The following is a 25580-nucleotide window of genomic DNA, read 5'->3' on the forward strand; positions in this document are numbered from 1 at the left end:
GCGGTAGCTGTATTTCCTTCTGCTGGTTGGACGGTTGCCTTCTATCGGGACTTGACTGCTAGGAAACCCCTGGGGTTCTGGTCACTGACGGATTTGACCTTCAACGCCTGGTCGGGGTCCGTAGGCCCTGCCTGTGTGTGCTGGCTTCACTTCGCTCCCCGGTTCGGTACCGGCGGGCCACCGCCCGACCCCGGTCCTACGGTTCTGCGTTGATTCGCCTCTCCTGCAGACGGCCACCACCATCTGCCAACCCTGCTCTTAGTGCCCGGGCCACACACCCGGACACGGTCAGTTTACTCCTCCACTACTCCTTCACTCCTCTCTCTTTCACTTCACTAACTGATCTGCTCTGACTTCCTTTTCCTGCCTCCAGGACTGTGAACTCCTCAGTGGGTGGGGCCAACCGCCTGGCTCCACCCCACCTGGTGTAGACATCAGCCCCTGGAGGGAGGCAACAAGGATTTTGTGTCTGGCTGATGTGCCTGTCTCGGGGTGGGGGTGTGTGTTGCAGTACCTGTGATGACCTGGCTAGTCCAGGGCACCACAACTTCCTAAAACTCAATGTGGTCAAAACTTAACTAATCATATTTCCTCCATCTCACCTACACTTCCTAACTGATATATCTATTACAATAAGCAACATCACGCTCTCCCCAGAACCCAAAGTTCGGTGCCTCGGAGTGACCCTCGATTCTGCCCTGTTCTTCATACCACACATCCAATCCCTCACCACTTCCTGCCATCTTCAACTCAAAAATATTTCCAGAATCTGTCCTTTCCTCAATCCTCAATCTACAAAAATGCTAGTGCATGCCCTCATAATCTCCTGCCTTGATTACTGCAACATCCTCCTCTGTGGACTCCCTGCTAACCATCTCGCACCTCTCCAGTCAATCCTTAAGCTCACTTTACACGCTGCAATGTATCTTACAATGTGTCGGCGGGGTCACGTCGTAAGTGACACACATCCGGCATCGTAAGGTACATTGCAGTGTGTAACGGTTAAACGTTCATTGCACGCACGTCGTTCATTCCTCATGAATTGAACATCAGATTGTTCATCGTACCCGGGGTAGCACACATCGCAGTGTGTGACACCACGGGAACGATGAACAGATCTTACCTGCGTCCTGCGGCTCCCGGCCGGTAATGCGGAAGAAAGGAGGTGGGCGGAATGTTTATGTCCTGCTCAGCTCCGCCCCTCCGCTTCTATTGGCTGGTTGCCGCGTGACATCTATGTGACGCCGAACGTCCCTCCTATTCCAGGAAGTGGACGTTTGCTGCCCACATCGAGGTCATATGGACAGGTAAGTACGTGTGACGGGGGTTAATCGTTTGTGCGGCACATTCAACAAAATTGAACTTGCCGCACTTTCGATGGGGGCGGTTACGATCGCATACGATATCGTATGCAGAATCGTAACATGTAAAGCAGGCTTTAATTCTGCTGCTCGAATAATCCACCTCTCTCCTCACTACCACCCCGCTTCTCCCCTCTGCAAATCCCTCCATTGGCTCCCAATCCTCCACCGTGTCCAATTCAAACTACTAACACTGACCTACAAAGCCAGCCATAATCTGTCTCCTCCGTATATCTCCAAATTAATCTCCAGCTACACTCCAACACGTAACCTCTGGTCCTCCCAAGATCTCCTTCTCTCCTCTTCTCTCATTTGCTCCATGCAACCGCCTCCAAGACTTCTCCAGAGCATCTCCTGTCTTCTGGAATTCGCTGCATCAACACGTTAGATTAACTGGTACATTTGCAAACTTGAAACGGAACCGACCAACATCCCACATACTGTCTCCTCCCCAAAATCCTATAGAATGTAAGCCCGCAAGGGCAGGGCCCTCTTCCCTGTGTACCAGTCTGTCTATTGCAACTTGTATATGTATTCTTTATGTAACCCCTACTCATGTACAGCACCATGGAATCAATGGTGCTCTATAAATAAACAATAATAATTTAGTGAAGCTTATGTAAATATCAGAATGTTCTGGCTGATACGACTATGAATGAATGAACAGTTGGAGGCATCTGCTGAACATCCCTCACTGTCAAATGAGTATAGCTTGGGGTGTGGCTAGGCGCGTAGTCAACATCTGCTGTAGCATGCTGCACGCGCCGCATACTTTGTCCCTCTTTCTGTTCTTGACAAGTTGGGAGGTATGCTTAATAAGCTTGTTTGGCACATGGCAAGAGAGAGAGAAAAAGTCAGTGTATGTGTGAGACGTAGCCTCTGAGTCAGAGTGGAGAGGCAGCTCTGGTAAACTCATAGAGGTTGAAGCCTATGGTTGGAGCCCAGCTGAGGGAGTGTTGGTTGGCTTCAACTGACTAGATGTGGGAGAGTGGAGGCTGGGGAAGCTCCATTCAGATGCTGGAAGTATCCAAACCTGAACAGGCGTACTGCGACTAATAGGGAGCAGAAATCTGAGTATCTGAATAGCAGTCTTTGAGAGAGAGAGAGAGAGAGAGAGAGAGAAGAGGCTGCTGGACTCAGGAAAGAGGGACAAACGTCTCTGAAGGGACTCCCTGGGAGAAACCACTTCATCTGAATGAGCCAGCAGGATAAACCTGTGGAGAGGCATATCCCAAACCTTGGCATGTAAACTGCGAACGTGATGGACCACAATTCCGCTTGATTGTTATGAGGTGCAGCTATGTGCTGATGTAATAAACCATTTGTTTGGACTTTTAAAGAGTCAGTGTTTCCTAAGTACAGCATCACAACAAAATATGAGTAAACCCCCCACTAAACAGCGTGTAAATGGTGTGCAACATCACATTATTTAGTAAATAATTTTAAAAGAAAGTGTAGGGTCCCCCCATCTATATATAGAATTGTCTAATCTGTCTGTCTGTAATGGAAATCCCGCGTCGCTGATTGGTCGCGCCTCCTGGGCATGTCCCGCCCACCTCTCTGATCAGCTGCCTCCGGATTTGATGTGGGTGTTGCTGAGAGAGCGGTGCGAGCAGGCCCCTTAGGGCTGCTTCTCACTTGCGAGTTTCTCGCAGTAGAGCAATGCGAGAAAATCTCGCATTGGAATCGGACACATGTTAGTGAATGATTCAGCTCTCATCTGCAATTTTTTTCTCAGTCCAAATCGGACTGAGAAAAAAATCGCAGCATGCTGCTTTTTTGCGAGTTTCTACTGCGACTCTCTCCAACGCAAGTCTATGGGAGCGTGTAAAAAATCGGGTGTCACGGGACGGCACTCACACCATCCTAGTGACATCCGATTTTCTAAATACATTTCTCGCATGTTTCCTAAAAATCTGGAAACGAGTGAGGTCTCACAATGTCTGTCAATCACTATTCTCTGTCAGTCGGTGTCTGCCTCTCGGACTCTATTCTCTCTGCGTCGGTCACTATCTCTCTGTCGGTCTGTCGGTCGGTCACTATCTCTGTCCCTCACTCTCTGTCCATGTCGGTCTAATCCTCTCCCCCCCTCTCTCATACTCACCGATCCCCGATCTCCGGCGCGGCGCTGCACGGCTTTCACACTGCTCCGGCGGCTTCTCCTCTTTTGAAAAAGCCGGCCGCTCATTAAACAATCTCGTATTCCCTGCATTACCCTCCCACCGGCGCCTATGATTGGTTGCAGTGAGACACGCCCCCACGCTGAGTGACAGCTGTTTCACTGCAACCAATCACAGCAGCCGGTGGGCGGGTCTATGCTGTGCAATAAAATAAATAAATAAATAATTAAAACAAATGGCGTGCGGTTCCCCCCAATTTTAATACCAGCCAGATACAGCCATACGGCTGAAGGCTGGTATTCTCAGGATGGGGAGCTCCACGTTATGGGGAACCGCCCAGCCTAAAAATATCAGTCAGCAGCCGCCCAGAATTGCCGCATACATTAGATGCGACAGTTCTGGGACTGTACCCGGCTCTTCCCGATTTGCCCTGGTGCGTTGGCAAATCGGGGTAATAAGGAGTTATTGGCAGCCCATAGTTGCCACTAAATCCTAGATTAATCATGTCAGGCGTCTATGAGACACCCTCCATGATTAATCTGTAAGTTACAGTAAATAAACACACACACACACCTTAAAAAATCATTTATTAGAAATTAAAAACACTAACAAATTCCCTGGTTCAGCAATTTAATAAGGCCCAAAAAGCCCTCCATGTCCGGCGTAATCCAGGATGCTCCAGCGTTGCTTCCAGCTCTGCTGCATGAAGGTGACAGGAGCAGCAGAAGACACCTCCGCTCCGGTCATCTCCACACAGCAACTGAGGTGAGTAGCGCGATCAGCTGAGCTGTCACTGAGGTTAATCGCGGCCACCGCTGGATCCAGTGACAGCTCAGCTGATCGCGCTACTCACCTCAGTTGCTGTGTGGAGGTGACAGGAGCGGCGGTGTATTCTGCAGCTCCGGTCACCTTCATGCAGCAGAGCTGGAAGCGACGCTGGAGGTCCGTGGATGACGCCGGACTTGGAGGGCTTTTTGGGGCTTATTAAATTGCTGAACCAGGGAATTTGTTAGTGTTTTTAATTTCTAATAAATGATTTTTTAAGGTGTGTGTGTGTATTTATTTAATATAATTTACAGATTAATCATGGAGGGTGTCTCATAGACGCCTGACATGATTAATCTAGGATTTAGTGGCAGCTATGGGCTGCCATTAACTCCTTATTACCCCGATTTGCCAACGCACCAGGGCAAATCGGGAAGAGCCGGGTACAGTCCCAGAACTGTCGCTTCTAATGTATGCGGCAATTCTGGGCGGCTGCTGACTGATATTGTTAGGCTGGGGGGCTCCCCATAACGTGGAGCTCCCCATCCTGAGAATACCAGCCTTCAGCCGTATGGCTGTATCTGGCTGGTATTAAAATTGGGGGGGACCGCACGCCATTTTTTTAAATTATTTATTTATTTATTTTACTGCACAGCATAGACCCGCCCACCGGCTGCTGTGATTGGTTGCAGTGAGACAGCTGTCACTCAGCGTGGAGGCGTGTCTCACTGCAACCAATCATAGGCGCCTGTGGGCGGGGAAAGCAGGGAATACGAGATTGTTTAATGAGAGGCCGGCTTTTTCAAAATAGTAAAAGCCGCCGGAGCAGTGTGAATGCCGTGCAGCGCCGCGCCGGGGATCGGTGAGTATGAGAGAGGGCTGCTAACTTCAGTCACTTGGGGGATTAGCGGTCACCGGTGAGCCCTTCACAGGTGACCGCTAATCAGGACGCGGCACACACAGAGCCGCAGCATGACAATGAAGTCGGGTGAAGTTCACCCGAGTTCATTCTGACAGTGCAGCTCTGTCTGTGTCTGCTGTCATCTGCCATTAAGCTCTGCTGCATGGCTGTCTGTGTCTGCTGTCAGCGGCCATGTAGCAGCGCTGAATGGCAGATGACATAGTAAAAAATACGCATTACACACGCTTTACACACGCATTACACACGCTAGTAAAATCATTAATTTATTCAGAAAAAGCATCGCACTTGCGTTGCACTCGGACCTAATGTGAACTAAAATCAGCTGAGTTTTTTTCAGCCCAGTCGGACCGATTTTACTCGCATAGATGTGTTTCCAGCCTTAGGCGGGCTTTGCACACTACGACATCGCAGGCCGATGCTGCGATGCCGAGTGCGATAGTGCCCGCCCCCGTCGCAGCAGCGATATGTGGTGATAGCTGGCGTAGCGAAAGTTATCGCTACGCCAGCTTCACACACACACTCACCTGCCGTGCGACGTCCCTGTGGCCGGCGACCCGCCTCCTTGTTAAGGGGGTGGGTCGTGCGGCGTCACTGCGACGTCACACGGCAGGCGGCCAATCAGAGCGGAGGGGCGGAGATGAGCAGGATGTAAACATCCTGCCCACCTCCTCCCTTCCGCATATCCTACGGAAGCCGCAGTGAGGCCGGTAGGAGACGTTCCTCGCTCCTGCGACTTCACACACAGCGATGTGTGCTGCCGCAGGAGCGAGGAACAACATTGGACCGTCGCGTCAGCGTAATCATGGATTACGCCGACGCTGCACCGATGATACGATTACGACGCTTTTGCGCTCGTTAATCGTATCATCCAGGCTTTACACACTGCGATGTCGCATGCGATGCCGGAAGTGCGTCATTTTCAATTTGACCCCACTGACATCGCACCTGCGATGTCGCAGTGTGAAAAGTGCCCCTTAGACATCCGACTGCGGCCTTAGCAACGTGACACAGAAACTACATACATATGGTTGATAACCAGCCATGGTAAAGCAGACATGTTTTATTTTTTTTTGTTTTTTTTTTTAACAGTGATTTCCCTGGCCTATTAAAGTTATGCTGTGATCGCTCCGGAAGTGCCCACAGCATAAAAACTTGCTGATTGGCTGCTCTGCAACCTTTCAACAAGCTTTATTCAGCTGAAAAACCCAAATAGGAACCAGACATCCAGTTAAAAGTCTGTGTTCAGGGTTCAACACCCGACACAAGGTGTCAGGTACGTACCCTGAACTTTACAGTTCGGCTTCACTCATCCCTAATTACGATACCTACAGACAGTGTCACACATTACACTATCTATTATATAAAGCTGAGTGTATGTATGTATGTTCGCTAAAGGAATTTGCACTATCGCATGTAAAAACGCAGAATTTTGCACAGACACTCCATTTAACTCAGAGAACATCATAGACTATGTTTTGAGGGGAAATTTCAACCCCACGCTTTAAAGTTATTTGCCAAAAAACCTTCCTCCATTAAAGTCAATGGACCTGGGAGCCACATTACAGCCAGAACTTCAAAAGAATGTTATCATGTTACAATGCAGCCAGGGAGAGAGGCAGGCAGAGACAGACAGAGATAGACACAGACAGACACAGAGACAGACAGGGAAAGAGATAGGGAAAGAAACAGACAGAAAGGGAAAAAGACAGACAAGGGAAGAGACAGACCGGGAAAGAAACAGACAGACAAAGAGACAGACACAGACAAAGAGACAGACAGGGAAAGAGACACAGGGAAAGAGACAGGCAGACCGAAACAGCCAGGGAAAAAGATAGAGACAGACAGACAGGGAAAGAGACAGATGGGGAAAGAGATAGAGAGAGGGACAGGGAAAGTGATAGACAGACAGGGAAAGTGATAAAGAGATAGACAGGGAAAGAGACAGAGACAGACAGGGAAAGAGATAGAGAGACACAGACAGACATAGACTGAGAGAGAGACAGACAGAGAGACAGACAGAGAGAGATTGGGAGAGAAACAGAGAGACAGTTACTGTCCCAGGCAACGCCGGGTGCTACAGCTAGTATTTTATATATATATATATATATATATATATATATATATATATATATATATATATATAAAAAAAGACTCATGACATAATTTTGTCTTCAGGGTCAGGAACACGCGACCGCCTTGGCCATCCTCTTAAACAGTCTTGGATTGTCTTTATGAGCTGCCTGCTGATGCCTTTCCAACACTGCTGCATCATCTTGCTGCTGGTGAGTTTCCACCTGGCTATAAGGAGGCGCAGACAGACTCTGCATGAATTTAACACCACTGTGCCTGGCAGAGATTAGATTCACTGACATATCCCCAAGTGGCTGGGGGTTTATTAGGCAGCTGCTCCGACCACTCCTCACCTGATCTAGGTTCTAGTTCACTTTCTGTTTAGATTCCTGCAAGGTGCTTACTGGTATTGTCTCTTCTGTTTTCTTGCCTAGTCGTTTATCTCAACCTCTTTGCTCCTGACTTAGCCAACTTATATTTACCTGTGCTATCTACCCTGACCTCGGATAGCCTGACTATGGGGTGCTTCACACATAGCGAGATCGCTACCGAAATCGCTGCTGAGTCACGGTTTTGGTGACGCAACAGTGACCTCATTAGCGATCTCGCTGTGTGTGACACTGAGCAGCGATCTGGCCCCTGCTGCGAGATCGCTGCTCGTTACACACAGCCCTGGTTCGTTTTCTTCAAAGCCGCTCTCCCGCTGTGACACACAGATCGCTGTGTGTGACAGCGAGAGAGCGACGAAATGAAGCGAGCAGGGAGCAGGAGCCGGCATCTAGCAGCTGTGGTAAGCTGTAACCAGGGTAAACATCGGGTAACCAAGGTGGTTACCCGATATTTACCTTAGTTACCAGCCTCCGCAGCTCTCACGCTGCCTGTGCTGCCGGCTCCGGCTCGCTGCACATGTAGCTGCAGTACACATCGGGTTAATTAACCCGATGTGTACTGTAGCTAGGAGAGCAAGGAGCCAGCGCTAAGCAGTGTGCGCGGCTCCCTGCTCTCGCGGTTATGATCGCTGCTTCGGCTGCTGTGTTTGACAGCTAAGCAGTGATCATAACAGTGACTTACAAGGTCGCTGTTACGTCACAGAAAATGGTGACGTAACAGCGACCTCGCTGTCGCTTAGTGTGAACCAGCCCTATGACTTTTGCTTTGTCTGTCTGTAACTAGTATCCATGTCTCTGATCCTCCAATAAGCTGCTGCAGTCTCAGTGACTGTCCTGAAGTGGTACCTGGTGACTACCAGCGGCCAAGCCTATCCTCACCATTAGAGGCTTTAGCGTATACCCAATAGTCACTTAGTGATGCCACACAAAGGTAAGCCCGGCTGGTTGGGTAGTTGGTCTACTACCACCAGCTTTACAGTTCCTTATTATGCGTTGGGGTCTCCCGAGATCCAGTTAAAAAATGTAAAGCAATATAATGTTATAATAAACATCATCCTTCTCTGCAGATTCTAGTGGACATTGTAATTTTTCAGATTAAGACCACCTTAGATGATGAGGTTTTCAAAATTTGCCTTTATTTGACAATTTTATTTAATATGTAAATTGATATCCATCTACATTATCTTACCTGTAAACGTCTGCACCAGATATGTAAACCATTGTCGCACTGTTGAGTCTCCCATGAAATAGATCATTTTATCACTTAAACAATTGTATCTCTGCTCTTGGGTAGTAAAGCTGGAGATGCTGCAAAACACAGGTTTCCAGATATTTTGTAACACAAAACCGCTGGGAAACGGCGACTCCATTCCAATCTTACATTGTTTCAGAGCCAGTGGAGAGGAAGCTGAGGGAATGATAAGACAAAAGTGTTAATGGACAATCCTTGACCACTGAGGAAGGATTCTCCGGTCGTGATGGTTAGTATACCCAACTTAACCTAAAATAACACACCGACTGCATATGACTTGGTTAAACAAATTGGCCACAGCAGCCTTTATTACCTATTATTAACATACTAACACAAGGGGGCGCCGTCCAACGGGCGACCCCAAACACACAATAATAGGTAACACATAATAAACAAAACATGAAAACCTTATGTAGGCCCGATCCAGAAACCAATTCCTACGCCAATATCCCTGGCCGCAACACTCCGACCCAGAGATGAGGTATTAATCACCCCACGGATTAATACCCCCCAAACTTTGCAGAACCCCGTGCCTGCAATTTACCGGAACCCGGAGACACCATACCCAGACAGTGCCTCTCGGTCCCGCTACCAATCCCTTACAACCGCTTCTGGACCAGACCTACCCCCGCTGCTGCGACTAACATACATCCCTTTCAACATTGTTTTTTTTTTTTTTTTTTTTTTTAATATTACCTTTCCCTTTTTTTTTTTTTTGAACATAGCTAAAAACAAAACGCCTTCACAAACCACAAAGGGGGGGTGGGCGGGAATCTGTCGCCGTCCGGAGTCAAAAGGGGAGGTAAGACCCCTCCCCATTACTTATATACTTCCCCCCCCTTCCCTATAGGGACCCTTTCTCCACCAATCCCCTATATCCTCCCATAATGCCCTATTTCAACTTTATTAACCCCCTCACTCCCTTCCTTCCCTCTGGTCATGTCGCCCCTCCCCCCTATGGGGTCCATGGCTTTCTTGACCACTGAGGAAGGATTCTCCGGTCGTGATGGTTAGTATACCCAACTTAACCTAAAATAACACACCGACTGCATATGACTTGGTTAAACAAATTGGCCACAGCAGCCTTTATTACCTATTATTAACATACTAACACAAGGGGGCGCCGTCCAACGGGCGACCCCAAACACACAATAATAGGTAACACATAATAAACAAAACATGAAAACCTTATGTAGGCCCGATCCAGAAACCAATTCCTACGCCAATATCCCTGGCCGCAACACTCCGACCCAGAGATGAGGTATTAATCACCCCACGGATTAATACCCCCCAAACTTTGCAGAACCCCGTGCCTGCAATTTACCGGAACCCGGAGACACCATACCCAGACAGTGCCTCTCGGTCCAGCTACCAATCCCTTACAACCGCTTCTGGACCAGACCTACCCCCGCCACAGGACAGGACACGTGACACCTTACGTGGCCTGGACCCGCCACACACCCAAGGCTTGCTCCACGCCATCAGGCAAACCCAGGGCCCATAAATCGGAACCAATATCATTAAGGTGAACCCCATCACTCCTCCTAAACTGCCACTTCGGCGACTCCAGGTCCACGTGCCTCACCACAACACCGCCATTTTTCCGCACAAAACGCGCAACCACCCTGTTCACTTGAGCCCGGGCGCGGTTAAGCTTTTCCACCGACCGGGCCCCCCTCCACCATAATCTGGCCACAATATCCGACCACACCACTATCAAGCCCGGATACCGTGTCCATAAACGCAAAAAGGTCCATCTTAGTGTCCCTGATCAGATCGCGGGATGCCGGCGAACCCAGGTCATTCCCCCCCACGTGCAACACTAACACGTTCGGAGGTCTGACCATCCTGTAATAATATTCGAACTCCGGCACGACCCTGCTCCATTCCATGCCACGCACTCCAATCCACTTGACCGACGCCAGCGATCCGTCCACACCCAACTGCCGACCATTTTGGACGAGCGTCAGCCCAACGGGCCCCCCCCAGAAAAACGACAGAGTGCCCCAAAACCCAGATCAGACACACTCCCATGATAAAAGAAACAACTTTAACAAACAACAGCGCCATTCCAAATTGCCCAAGGAACAACAACCCCCAACAGCAACACAAACAAAAACTCCAACCGAAACCTCAATGAGATAACAACTGTGGGCGCACATAACCCCGAAAACGATAGGACTCCCACCGACCAATCCGTCTCACCACGTAATCTCCAAGGCCCCAACAAGAAGCCTCCATCGCTGCCCTGATCCCAAAGGAATGAGACCCGTAATCCTCTGGGCTCTCCCCCGCCCAGCGCAGACAACTCCTCAACACTGCTACAAAACTGGTAACGAGACAACCAAGCCCAGTCTTCGTGACACAACAGCGGGCCCGGAAGACCGCCCCGCCATCCACAAACGTACTCACCACCTGCACCGGGCACAACTCATCCCCTCGCACCGCATACAACACTACCAACATGCCTCGACCCATCTGTTCCATTTTGGACCGCCGGAGCCGACACTCCACTCTCTGTCCCACTACCGACACACCCTCGGATAGCAATAACCGCCCCCATTAACCCTAGAAGGGCTCACCAACTCCCCAATCCAAAAAACCTCGGAAAAGCTAACACAAAAGCGGCTTCAAACAGTACCGTCTCATATGCTGAGACACAAAGAACCCGCAAACCATCCACCAATCGCCGTAACAAGTCCAACGAAATGGGACGCCTAGCGTCCCGCACCTTTACCCCTTTCTGAAAACCCTTCAAGGCCTGCCGCACGCGGAAATCCCGCGAAACGTCTTGCTCACCCCTAACCTTTAACCAGAAGGCCACTGCCCCACAGCCGATGCTGACCTCCCAGCCTTAAAATCCTCACTCACCAATGCCAAGAGCGCCAATAAATAATCCCCTCGCCCGTTGCCAACATCGCTCCCAGCACTGCCTGCCACTCAACCCACACTTTTGCATAACGGCACCAAGTCACCTCGGTTACAAAATTTCTAATCAAGCCCACAATCACTGCCTCACCAGGCTCCCCAAGTCCTCTGGACACACCGCTCCAATCTCGTCCGCCCCCGGCCTTAAGTCCCGAAACCTGTGGAACTGAAAACGAGATAAAGCGTCAGCCACCCCGTTATCCACCCCCGGCACATGTTTTTCAACCACATGAATATTCCACAGTAAACACTTGAGCACCAAATGCCGCAGATATGCCACTACCAGTCCAAACTTCGCTGACAAGCTGTTTATTGCATGCACCACCGCCTGATTATCGCAATGAAAGCACACTTTACGTCCCGAAAATTGCGACCCCCACAACACCACCGCCCCCACGATTGGAAACAACTCCCGCAGGGCCAGATTTTTTTTTTTTTTTTTTTTACCAGGCCACTCTGCCGCCATTCCTCAGGCCACTTCCCAATGCACCAATGTCCCTGAAAATGGCGCCGAAACCCGCCGACCCGGCCGCATCCGTATACAGCTCCAGCGCACCCTTAGGCACCGCCTTCTCCAACCACAAAGCTCGACCGGTAAAACGCCTCAAGAAGACATCCCAAACCAAGAAATCTTCCTTGATCTCCCGCGTGACCCGCACCAAATGCCCCTAGGACCGCACGCCTGCCGTAGCCGTCGCCAACCTCCTGGCGAAAACACGTCCCATTGGCATAATCCTGCATGCAAAATGCAGCTTCCCGAGCCAAGACTGTAGCACCTTAAGCCGCACTTTTTTTTTTTTTTCGCTGCCAGCATCGCCGCAACTGCGCTCCGCAAATCCACAATCTTGTCCTCCGGCAACCTACATTCCATAGCCAGAGAGTCAAGTCACTCCCCAGGAACCGCATAACCGGCGCCGGCCCCTCCGCTTTTCTTGCGCCAAATGGATCCCAAAACGATCCGCCATTCTCTGCAAGGCGAACAACAAACCAGCGCACACCATGGAACCCGCCGGACCAACGCACAGAAAATCATCCAAATAGTGGATAATGGAGGACAAGCCAGACACGTCCTGCGCCACCCACTCAACAAAGGAGCTAAACACCTCCAAATATGAACAAGAAATTGAACAGCCCATAGGCAAACAACGATCCCCATAAAACTTTCCCCCCACCAGCACAACCCAGAAGGTGCTGACTCTCCGGATGCACCGGCAATAAACGAAACGCCGCTTCTACATCCGCCTTTGCAATCAATGCACCGCGTCCCGCCGCCCGTACCAAATCAAGCGCTTTGTCAAATGAGACGTAGTACACCGCCGACAACTCCGGCGCGATGCCATCATTCCCCGACGACCCCTCCGGAAATGAAAGATGATGAATGAGCCGAAATTTGTTCGGCTCCTACTTTGGCACCACCCCCAGCGGGGACACCACCAGATTACTGCACGGCGGGCTCTCAAATGGGCCCCCCATCCTGCCCAGCTCAGCCTCTTTACCCAACGTCTCACCCCCAACCATAGGGTGGCCCTTGCCGACCGTAAGTTACGACAAACCAGAGGCAATGCCTCAACCGCCGACGGAATCTGAAAACCGTACAAAACCAAACCACAAAAGCGACGCCGCTGCCCCGTCCGGATACCTACTTAAAACGGCGCCATCGCCCCTATTTTCACCAGCGTCCTCCCTTTTACCAGACCCGTCCCTGGCCTTGCCTCTCCCTTTCTTAAAACATTTGGACAAACTATGTCCCCCCCCCCGCAGCCGGAGCACTCATGATGTAACCTACACGCTGCACCAAATTTTTACTGGCCTTCGTTAAATTGCCAGCACCAATCCCTTTTTCTGGATACCCGCGGGCCCGGCTCCCGCCCCCCCGGCGCCCCCACGAAAGGGCTGGCTCGGGGCCGCCATTAAACGCATCCATAAGGAAATGTCCTCATGGTCCCACCGCAAGCCGGGCCGCAACGCCGTCCGCTGCCTAAACTGCTCAGCATACCGCAGCCATACCAAGCCCCCATACGTGCGATACGCCTCCCCGATTGCATCCGTATAGCCAAACAGAGCCGAGCAAGGCTCCGGCTCCTTTCCCCTATCACGCTGGCCAAAATTACGAACGCCTGCAACCAATTGGAAAAAGGAACGAGGAATGAGCCTATAACGGCGTTTTTCTTCCTCCTCCTTTTCCTTCTCGGAATCGCTCGGCTTCACCCTGCTTAGGTTAAATTTCTCCAGGGGTAGTAGGGAAAATCTCTCCACCTACTCTCCTTTCCAAATGTTTTTTTTTTTTTTTTTTTTTGAGGTGCGCCCCTAGCGGTCCCTCAAAGCACACCTACACCTCGCTCTTCGCCCTATCATCCAGCCGCACCACCTCATCCTCCTTTTCCATCACCTGTTTTGTCGCCCACGGACTCCACTACTCCGCTAACTGCACCCGCCCCCACCGGCGCCTTCTCGCCATTGGCCGCTGCTGCGCCATCCGCCGCTGACCCCGTCCAGGCCGCCGCCACCAGCGCTCGCGCTAAACCCTGCAAAAAACCCCCAGCAACTGACTAAGTAAAGCTGACCCCTCTGGCGCTGCCGTACCCGCAGCCACCTCCCCAACACCAGCACCCCGCGCCGCAAGCAATGCCGAATCCACGGCTAGCTCACCCGACCGTGACGCAGAGATAGAAATCGAAACTGTGACGTCCTCTGCCATCTGCTCCTCTGGTTCGTCCCCCCGACCTGAGGGCTCGTTCTTCTTCCTTGCTGTAGTCGTCCTCCAACCGTCCCAGCCCCAGAGGACGCAGCCGATGCGCCCCCTCCACCACGGCCGCCCTCCTGGGCCGCCGCGTGGGCACTGTGCGGCGACAGCCCACAAGACCGTCCTGTCCCCTGGGCCGCCGCCAACCGCATCCTCTTCCTGGAGGAGCCTCTCCCCGGGCTTGGGGGGCTCCCCACCATCGTTTCCTGCCCTCCAGGGCCTCCGACCGGGACCTCCCGCTGGGTCCTCCCCCGCCCGAGGGAGACCGCGGCCGCCGGACGCAGTGCTGCTGACCTGAGGGACCTGGCAGTCGCAGCAGGGCTCCCGCCGTCCCTCCTTCTCTCCGTAGCCTCGCAGGTATCCTGGTGGCGCCTGCCCACCCGGTCCCCCCGCTGGCTGCCTGCGCCCGGCCCCCCCCTCCCTGTCCTCGGGGGGGGGTACAGCTGGCCTCCATCATCCGCTGGGCCCGCACCTATATAGGAGCAGCCGCCGGGACGTGCCCCACCGCCGGGGGCCCGGCATCCACAGCCGGCCCCAGGCCGGACACGCCCCCTCTCCGTGCCTCCGATCCACGCTGGGCACGGCCCGGATCCCGGGCTGCCGCCGGCCTGCCAAATCTAGCCCGAGGCCTGGGACCGGAAGTAGGCCCCAGGCCGGGCCCGCCTCCATCCAGGCCACCGCTGGCCTCAGTCCATCGCCGGGCTCGCTCCCGGCCGGGAGACGCCGCTGGGCTCTGCACTCCAGCCCGAGGCCTGACATCGGAAGAAGGCCCCGGGCTGGCCACGCCCCCTTCTCGGCCGCCGCGGCCTCGCCGGAGATTCCTCCCGGCGGCCGGGGCAGACGCTGGGAGCTGCTGCCGCCCGCCCCGCCGCGGAGGGTCCCGAGGGGGGGCTCTCGCTGGGCCTCCTCGCCCCCCCCCCTGCGCCCGGAGAATACCTGAACGGGGGCCTGGAACGCCGCCCGCGGCTAGAGGGGGAGCGAGGGGCAGGTGCCGACGGGGAAACCCAGGCAGCCCTGACGTGGGACTGCACTGCCCGGGCCCCGTGCACCGCCATCGCCGCTCGTATCATCTGGTCCCACTTCTGAGGGTCCGCCACGTCCACGCTGCCGACGTCCTGGTCCTGGGAATCTGTCGCCGTCCGGAGTCAAAAGGGGAGGTAAGACCCCTCCCCATTACTTATATACTTCCCCCCCCTCCCCTATAGGGACCCTTTCTCCACCAATCCCCTATATCCTCCCATAATGCCCTATTTCAACTTTATTAACCCCCTCACTCCCTTCCTTCCCTCTGGTCATGTCGCCCCTCCCCCCTATGGGGTCCATGGCTTTCTTATCCGCTTGTAGGTCCATGACAAACACATTAGGGCAGAGAAGATATATCAGTGTGAGCAACAGAAGGAGCTCTGTGCTTATGTGGCCCTAATGTAATAACTGTTATCAGGTCCCTGGCATTTCACCCCTTACATGTTTCGGTCAATAGCGGAAATGTCATCTGAGTTTGACAGATGGAGTGAGGGTACCATGAGAACTGTAGGCCTAATAAAGACTCTCAGGTCTGCCATAGGAGAATAAAAAATCATTAAAGTTTAAAAAAACCCTAACAGAAAATAGTTTAAAAATCATAAAGAAAAAGAGAGGATACATATATATATAAAGTTTTTTTAATGCTATTGTGACGCCCTGGACTAGTTAGGTCGTCCCAGGTAGTCACACACAACACCACACCCCTCTTCCAGTTAGGTAACATCAGTCATAGAAAAAAGATAACCCCGGCACACTACAACTCCCAGAAAAAGGCAAGATGCAAAAAATGTATGCAAATATTTTTTATTAATACAATAAATTCTTGAATGTCTTTTCAGAAAAAATGAATGTGGTCCAACATACATGGACGTTTCGGCCACAGGCCTTCGTCAACATGGACTATTATCGTGCAAAATTAAATGCATGTAGACATTCGACTAAGAGGTTAGTAGTCATGGGAATGAATCAAGTCTCATATGTATTCCACTGCGTAAGTTCGCATATCCCCAGATGAGGCAATATTAACCGTCAAGGGCACTAAGTATTAGCACAAGGATTCTGTGTTGAATATATTAGTAAATGGTGCTATAGAATCAGACCTATATGTATGATGCCAAAGAAGAACAACGTGCACTAGGTCACATAGCACAAAGGGGTAACTTTAGAATGGCGCTTGGACTGAATCCTAGCTTCAAATGGAAGGAACTGCTAGGAGGTAGTAGAATAAGAAAATTGTAGCACTGTGCAGCATACTTTACACAGTACGCACGTCCAGCGGCGGTTCGGTCCTGACATCTTACACCTCCGGTTCTACCGGTTCCAATTTTCCCTCTCTGCCGGACCATATAGAATAATCAGACTGACACAGTATATGCAGGCCTGTTCTACAGCGGCTACAATTTTCTTATTCTACTACCTCCTAGCAGTTCCTTCCATTTGAAGCTAGGATTCAGTCCAAGCGCCATTCTAAAGTTACCCCTTTGTGCTATGTGACCTAGTGCACGTTGTTCTTCTTTGGCATCATACATATAGGTCTGATTCTATAGCACCATTTACTAATATATTCAACACAGAATCCTTGTGCTAATACTTAGTGCCCTTGACGGTTAATATTGCCTCATCTGGGGATATGCGAACTTACGCAGTGGAATACATATGAGACTTGATTCATTCCCATGACTACAAACCTCTTAGTCGAATGTCTACATGCATTTAATTTTGCACGATAATAGTCCATGTTGACGAAGGCCTGTGGCCGAAACGTCCATGTATGTTGGACCACATTCATTTTTTCTGAAAAGACATTCAAGAATTTATTGTATTAATAAAAAATATTTGCATACATTTTTTGCATCTTGCCTTTTTCTGGGAGTTGTAGTGTGCCGGGGTTATCTTTTTTCTATGTTTATTTATTTACCCTAGAGAACCTACTTATCAGTGACGCAGAGCTTCTCTCTTTACTATAGGTAACATCAGTCAAACTTAAAAGCCTTGTCACCACCCTCCAGGTTTGATGTCCACACCAGGCGGGGTGGAGCCAGGCAGTTGGCTCCACCCACCGAGCAGTTCACAGGCCTGGAGGCGGGAACCCAAGAAGTCTAGCTCAGGCTTTGGAAGAGTCAAGTTCAAGTTACAGGAGAGTGGTTTTGGACAGTGAAGGAGGGAGGTTGAGTTCACAGGCAGACCTGCGCTCAGGCCTGCTAAAGACTACAGGGGGCTGGGTCGTAGCCCAGTCGCCACTGGCAAGGAGGCAGACGGTAGTGGCCGCCTGCAGGAGACCGGGAAAATGACCGGTGGAACCGTAAAAGACCGGGACAGGGTAGTGGCCCGCCGGAACTGAACCGGGGAGCCAACTGGATACCGGAGCACCAGGCAGGGTACTCAGACCCCGAACTAGGCTAGAAGCCACCACCATAGTCAAATTAACTGATTGCGGTCTGGACCTCAGGGGTTCATTCCCTCCTAAGTCCCGATTGAAGGCAACAGCCCAACCATTCCGGATAGGTGCCACCGCCAAGGGCAAGAGATCCAAAGGGCCAGCGTCTGCGGGCAAACGGGCTCCTACGATAGATACACGTCGGGGAGCGGACTACCGGTGTCTAGGCACAGGAGTCAAGATTCACACACAGAGGTGCAGGAGAAAGGCGGACACCACCAACAATCTGGGAAAAGCTGCAGCCAGCTGCGGGCCCCATTCATCACTCCGTTTGGTTTATCAGTGACTCCGGTGTCTTGTGTCAGAGTGAGTACACCAGTGCCATCAGGCACCGCGCCGCGCTGCACCGCAACACTATACCCTGCACCCAGGCCCCGGCCCGCCGGACCCCGGGACCAACATCCCCTTCCCGTGGAGGGGTCAACACCTAGCTGCGCTACTACACCGCTCCCGGGGGTCCCCACACCTTCACCGAGGCGGTGGTGTGTACAATCACCACAACCCGTGGGTGGCGTCACGAATTATCATTTCAAACCAAACACCCAAATCCCCGCATGTAGCGCCAACCCCCTTTCAGAGCGATGTGACCCCCGGGTCCGTGAGAGGCTCGAGCCACCACCCGCAGTACCTGCACGGATCCGAGCGGCTCGGCGGTCGCAGCCGAGCCCACGGGGCGGTACACTATATATTAAAATGTAATGAAAACATTAAAGCATGCCTACTCTTTTTTTTTAATATGTGATAGGGCCTGAAATACCCTGCAGATAGCTGGGGGTCCACTCAAATCATTTGTCATAAATATCATTCTAAAGATGCAGCGCTCTGTTCCTTCATGAGCGCAAACATTGTAGTCTGCAGGTTCATAGATTCTCTGCCCTGGATCAATGTATATTTATAGTGAGAAGAACTGGTTGAACTAGCAAAAAAACGGGACCGGAGGGTCTCTGCTAAATTTAAAAAAAAAACAAACAGATCCGCTTTGGAATCCGGTACTCATATACGTCTATAGGGACCAGAATCCGGAGATTAACAATGTTGGTGGAAGGGATAAAGGGGTAGGAGCGTGCGCGGTGTACTCACCCAAGGCTGTGTCATGGTGGCACTTACTTCCGGGTTATGCTTTACCTTCCAGAGTCGACAATTGAATATTCACTGCATTGCCCACCCACCGGCATGTTTAATTGGTTGCAGTTAGATGCGCCCCCATCCTGAATGTCAGCGTGTCAGCTAACTGAAACCAATCACAGGCACCAGGATGGCTGGTAGATGGTGAAAGCAGTTCAAGTGTCTGCTGGTCAGTATGGTGGTATAATAAATAAAACAATTGGTGCAGGGTCCTCCATATTCCGATACCAGCCCAGATAAAGCCCATGGCTGCAGCCCCCAGCTGTCAGGCTTTATCTGTGCTGTGTATCAAAATAAGCCCAGAGTCACACGTGCGAGGAACTTGCATCACATCACTCGGCATTCACACACCCTCCTTACAGGAGCGTGCAGGTACATAGAAACACATGCTGCCGACCCACTCCTGTCAGAAGAGTGTGTGGCTATGCTGGGTGATGCGATGCGAGACTCGTGCGAGTATGGCATTACATCATCTGGCACGACCTGCCGCTCTCCGAACATGAGTGTGCAGCTCCATAGAAACACAACGGCCGACCTGCTCCTGTTAGGAGAGTGTGCGGCTGTGCCGGGTGATGCGATTGCTTTATGGCCGTGTTCCCAGGGGGCGGGGCTTCAACTTTCGCGCCCTTTCTGCAAGATGGCGGATTTCAGAAATTTCACAAGTGATCACCGCTGACTTCACTTCAAGGCACACGCCACTAGGTAAGTGAATGGGTAAGTATCCTGTTTGTGATGCCAGAAGAGTCGATGTGTAAGGCCCCGGGCTCGGCTGTGACCGAGCTGCTCGGATTCGGGCTCGCTGGTGGGTAACTCGAGCATCTCTGGACCCGGGGGCCCCGTGGTCACTTCGATCTGAAAGGGGCTGGCGGTTTAGGGGATGTAGGTGTACGGCCGGAGCCGTGGTTAAGTTCGTGACACCACCCACGGGTTGTGGTGAAGGTGGACACCACCGCTGCGGTTACTGGGCAACTGGGGGAAGATGTTACGCAGCAAGATGTTAACCCCTCCGTGGGCAGGGGTGGTGGCCCCGGGACCCGTTGGGGGTTTATTCGGCGGTGCAGGGAGGTGCGCGGCCGGAGGGCACTGTTGTACTCACGATTAGTAACGCACACGAGTCTCTGGTAAACTAAGTTGATGGTGGTCGGTGCCCGCAGCCGGCTGCGTCTGGGTGGGAAAGGACCTATAGTCCAGACCGCAATCAGTTAATTAACTCAGTCCAGTGGCTTCTGGACCTCGTTTTAGGGTCTGAGTACCCCCTTTTGTGCTCCGGTTTCCGAATCGGTTCCCCGGGTCGGTATCGGCGGGCCACTACCCTGTCCCGGTCCACCACGGTTCCACCGAGCCATCTTCCCGGCTCCTGCAGGCTGAGGCCACCGTATGCCTCCTAGCCAAAGGTGCCCGGGCTCCAACCCTGGCACCTGTCAGACCTACTTCACTTCACTTCACTAGACTCAAAGAACTCAACTGACGTCTCTCCTGCCTCAGGCCCTCTGAACTCCTCGGTGGGCGTGGCCAACCGCCTGGCTCAGCCACCCCTGGTCTGTCCATCAAGCTCTAAGAGGGGTGACTAGGGTTTACTGGTTGACGGATGACACCTTTTTAGGGGACAGGTGTTGTGTAGGGCTCTAACTGTGACTACCTGGCTAGTCCAGGGCGTCACACTGCCCGTTGGTTAACTACCGTCCGCGGGCTGTCCGACCACCACCATTTATTTTGTTCTGAAAAAGATAAAAAAACATGCATACAAGTATACTAACATATTTACATCAAGAAGGCTTTGTATTCATCCCTTACGGGAGGCATTTTGCTTAAACGTTACCAACATAAAACATTTTTTATTAACCGTGACCGGGACGTTACCGGGTCCTTTCCATTTTGCCCACCCAAGCAAACCTAAACCTTGATGCTGCCTCTAAAACTAGGTCAGCACCCCTTTTCCCCAGTCTAGGAATCTGGTTCGGGTGTGGGTATTGCCCACACGGGCCGGGTAATAAGTTCCTTACCCGGCAGTCTCTCAGAGGCCCCACGTCCAGTGGACCCCTGGCCCGGAGGGTTGTCACCGGTTTGCACGGTGACGGGACCTCGGCCTACTCTGCCGCAGGCCCTTCCTCCAACCAGCCTCTCCGAAGACTGTAGGACATGGAAGGGTGGTCCAGGGGCTATTTACAAAGCCCAATAATTTTGATATAGAAGGGTTAATAGTTTCTATATACCTTCATTAAAGATATTTTATTGTTATTAGTAAGTATATCTGGTGGTAGTTCATAGTCATTATGGAGCCTTCGGAATAAGAGACAGGCTCAAGGATTATTTTGTCTCTAAATGTTCTTCTTATCTTCTTCTTATCTCATATGCATGACTCTACATTTTTGCTTTGCTAAAACTTAAAGGTCATATGAGCAACTAGTAAAGTTCAGCTTAGAAGCCTTATTTGCAATATCACATTGATCTGTAAATGGTATAAATAAAGTGTACTTTGGTTAAATAAACAGAAAATTGATCATGCCCACATGGATGCTGGTCTTTTTCTCCGAGCGCTCGATCTTGATTAGGTCTGAAGAGGCCAAATTGAGAAGACCTCACTGGTGATCCCATAAGCTGACTTGTGACAAAACAGAACAGCTACAACAGTTTGGTGCCCAACGTGGAGCCGTGGCTAACCAGCCTATTCGGAAGAAGTTTTGGGGACTCTGGAGACAGTGAAATTTCAGCTGCAGCAAGGTGAGAAGCTTTATTCTTACACTTCATTTCACTCTCTCTGATTTCCCGAATATTCTGGGTAAGGCTGTACACACGGTTCAAGAACTCTGGCATCACCAGTGAGTATTGTTTTTTTCATGCATGTCTGAATGAGAGTTGAAATATAGAGTAATAAGATAATCTGTTGTCCGTCTATTAACTGATTGCATAGATTGCATAGCACGGAATTTGGGACAGTCTCTGTATAATTGCATTTGCTGTGTTGCTGTGTTTTGTGTTTTGCTTTGGTCATCTTTGCATCTTTGATGGGCAATACTCTGGTCTAGGGATATGTGTTCATAAGTGGTTCCATACTAATGCCTAGATAAAGTAGGCAGGCAATAGGTTGTTGTATATTGATGAGAAGCCTCTGAATAACAAAGTGACAAGTAATTGAGATAAGAGACTTGGTGAAATAATATGTATGTATAAGTTTAATGGTTATAGGTCATACTGTGGACTGTGAAAAGATGTTCCGGTTGTGAAATGTCACAGGGCATAGCCATATAGAGTATTTGAGTGGATACCTGACATATGTATTTTTTCCCATCAGTGTCAAGAGCGGTTTAGATAATTTTATTTGCATGTGAGGTTAACTGATCCTTGGAAGGTGTATTGTTACATATGTTTCTAGAATCAATGAATGAGTAGGACAAGTGGTCATGGGATCTGTCCTTATAGTGAGATATTGTGTGTTTCTTCCCCTCAAAATGGGGATGAAGGTTTTATAGTAAAGTAGAATATTAGTACTGTGAAGGTATATAAGTAGTCTCAATTTTCTGCTGGGATTGTGTATTATACCAGTGGGTATTAGGATTGTGTTTTGGAAACTGAATCCGGACGAGATAACACTCTTGCTAAACAAACTGTGTGCTGACATTCTTTTGGGAGGGGTCAAGTGAACAGCTGCGCGATTTTCTGCCCTCTGTGAGAAGTCAGCTCTGTTAATTGTCAGCTCTGTTAAAGGACCAGCATGGAGTAGCCAACTGCACATCAGGTCGAAGTGGGTTAGAGGAATTGTGGCCTTCCCACTTACATGGAGGTGGTCTAGCAGGTGAGAGGACTATCACACCTGGTCCTTCCTGTTTTAGTCATCTGGTCTATTGGGTGAGAGGTGTTTTTTAACCCTTCCCAATACGCCCTGCAAGTGTAGCAGGTGAGAGGTGGAGCAGGTAAATGCTGATTGAGCCTTCTTGCTACCACTTGAGAGCCCATTCTGACTTGCCAGAAGAAGTGTGGCCTGTTAACAAGGTTCAGGGACACTGAGAGGGCATTTGCAGAAAGGTGGGCTGTGTGGGAATAAGTTGAAGCCATGGGCAACTTGTTCAGTGTGCAGCGTGGTGCTCCAGCGGGATCCAAAACAGCCAAACAGATAGTGCAAGAAAGAGAAGGCAAAGAAGCAGTGAAAAATATCAGACCAATACTCAGAAAGGCAGACATGCCAGAGTGTGGGTGTTTGGATGTTGAGAAATGGCACAGATTCAGGGAAGAGGTGCAGCATTGTGGATGTAAAGAAATAACAGTGGGATGTATTATTATATTATTGTTATGTAAAGTGTATTATAAATGTTTTAATGCACCAAGAGCAAAAACTGTGACTGCTACCGCCCCCCCTTCACATGATCAGAAACCCAGACCAGATGAATGGACTTGTAAACATTGTAGTCAGAAAAACCCAGACTGGAGAAGTACTTGTGCTACGTGTAATGTTACTCGCCCTAAGCAGATTGCACTAACTCCTGTTCGAACCAGATCACATGTGATGACAGACGATGCTGACACTGAGACAGAGGTAGTGAAGGAATTGAGTTTTGGGGAGGAAGCTGGACATTACTCTGACGGTGAGGAAAGAAAACAGTTATCTGACCCTGAAGACCAACCTTTCCCTCTTTCCCTGACTGACGTAATACAGCAGGAAGGGGAGAGTATAGAGACGTACTTTTGGAGGTTACAGCTGAAGTGGGCAGACGTGGGGTACAAAGTCAGAACCTCCCTTAATGACAAAATACTGATGAGTATATTTGTTAACGGTATGAATAAGTTTTTACGAGAAGCAGTACAGACAGCCAGACCTGAGTGGAGAAACATGGACCCAACAGACCTTCTGCAAGTAGCTAAGGGAATTGAACTGACAAAATGCAAGCGACCAGTTATGTATGCTAGAGCACAAGGAAAACAGTGGAAGCAGAGAGGGAGGGCACCAGGTGACCGAGTGACCGTACAGTGCTGGAATTGTGGACAGAATGGACATTACGCCAGACAGTGCAAAAACCCCAAATAGAAGAGGGAGCAGACTGACTCTCCTCCTTCCTTCCCTCCTCCTTTGCCTCTGGCCTAGGAAACTGGTGACCACGAAGGGACTGGAGGGATTGGTGTTTGAAATTCCCTTGATAAAACAGTATCCCTTAAGCCCAGCCAAATCAATGGCCCTGACCAGAGAATATGTGCAAGCAGGGGCTCTAGTACAAAGGTCCTCCCCCTGTAACACTCCCTTGTATCCAATCAAGAAAAAAAGGGCCCAAAGGTTCCCCTGACACGTACAGAATGGTGCATGATTTGAGAGCTGTCAATGCTGTCACTGAGAGTGTAACACCAATTGTTCCAAACCCACATACCTTACTGTCACAAATCCCAGGGACCTCCAAATGTTTTACAGTAATTGATTGGGCAAATGCATTTTTCTCTGTGCCTCTACACCCTGACTGTCAGTATCTTTTTGCCTTCAGACATGAGGGGAAACAGTACATGTGGACAGTCCTCCCGCAAGGAGGAATGAATTCACCTACCATTTATTCTACAGCTATGGCAGGAATTCTGGCGCAGTGGCAACCGCCTCATCCACAGGTTACGCTATTGCAGTACGTGGATGACCTTTTGCTCTGCTGTCCAGACCAGACGTCCTGCAAGGAAGCCACAATTTCTTTGCTGTGTTTTCTGGCAGAGAATGGTTGCAAAGTTTCACGTGAAAAATTACAATACTGTAAGCAAAAGGTAACATTTTTGGGTCACTGTATCTCTGAAGGTACGAGACACCTGACTGAGGAGAGAAAACAAGCAGTCCAAAATCTCTCCTTACCCAGGTCCCACCGGCAACTGCGCACCTTTTTGGGCTTAGTGTCATACTGCAGGCCTTGGATAAGGTCTGCCTCGCAAATGATGCAACCCCTCTATGATTGTCTGGCATCTGACCCCTTTGACCTCACTCAGGAAGCTATTGATTCCTTTCATTCCCTCAAACTACTCATTGTATCTGCCCCGGCCCTGGGTATTCCAAATTACGATCAACCATTTTCCTTGTTTTGCACAGAACAGGGAGGGCATGCGACAGCCGTCCTCACACAGCAACATGGTGACAACAAAGACCAATAGCTTACTACTCAGCACGATTGGACCCAGTTGTCAGAGGGTCTCCCACGTGTGTCCGTGCTGTAGCGGCTGCTGCAGTACTGCTAGGGAAAGCTTGCGAGATCACATTGACATTTCCCTTAACAATTTACTCCCCGCATGACATCCATGCTATACTTGTGCAAGTCCAACCGAAGCACCTGTCTATGGCCAGACAGCTCAGACTTGAATGTGCCCTTCTGATTCCTGAGTATGTCACCCTCAAGAGGTGTAATGTTCTGAATCCAGCCACCCTTTTGCCAGTAGATTCAGAAAAGGGGGAATTGGTGACAATGGTAGCAAGTGAGGATGAATACTTTGA

General features: G+C 50.6%; 1 protein-coding gene across 1 annotated transcript in view; it reads right to left on the reverse strand.

The window, feature by feature from the left end:
* LOC142311635 (NXPE family member 2-like) overlaps nucleotides 1-25580 on the reverse strand; it is a 110579-nt gene that overhangs the window by 26806 nt on the left and 58193 nt on the right. The window contains exon 3 of the mRNA XM_075350201.1: nucleotides 8817-9035. Within this exon, the coding sequence (XP_075206316.1) occupies nucleotides 8817-9035 (219 nt within the window). The remainder of the gene's footprint in view (nucleotides 1-8816; nucleotides 9036-25580) is intronic.

The sequence above is a fragment of the Anomaloglossus baeobatrachus genome, chromosome 5 (assembly GCF_048569485.1).
Source record: "Anomaloglossus baeobatrachus isolate aAnoBae1 chromosome 5, aAnoBae1.hap1, whole genome shotgun sequence".
NCBI classification, from domain to species: domain Eukaryota; kingdom Metazoa; phylum Chordata; class Amphibia; order Anura; family Aromobatidae; genus Anomaloglossus; species Anomaloglossus baeobatrachus.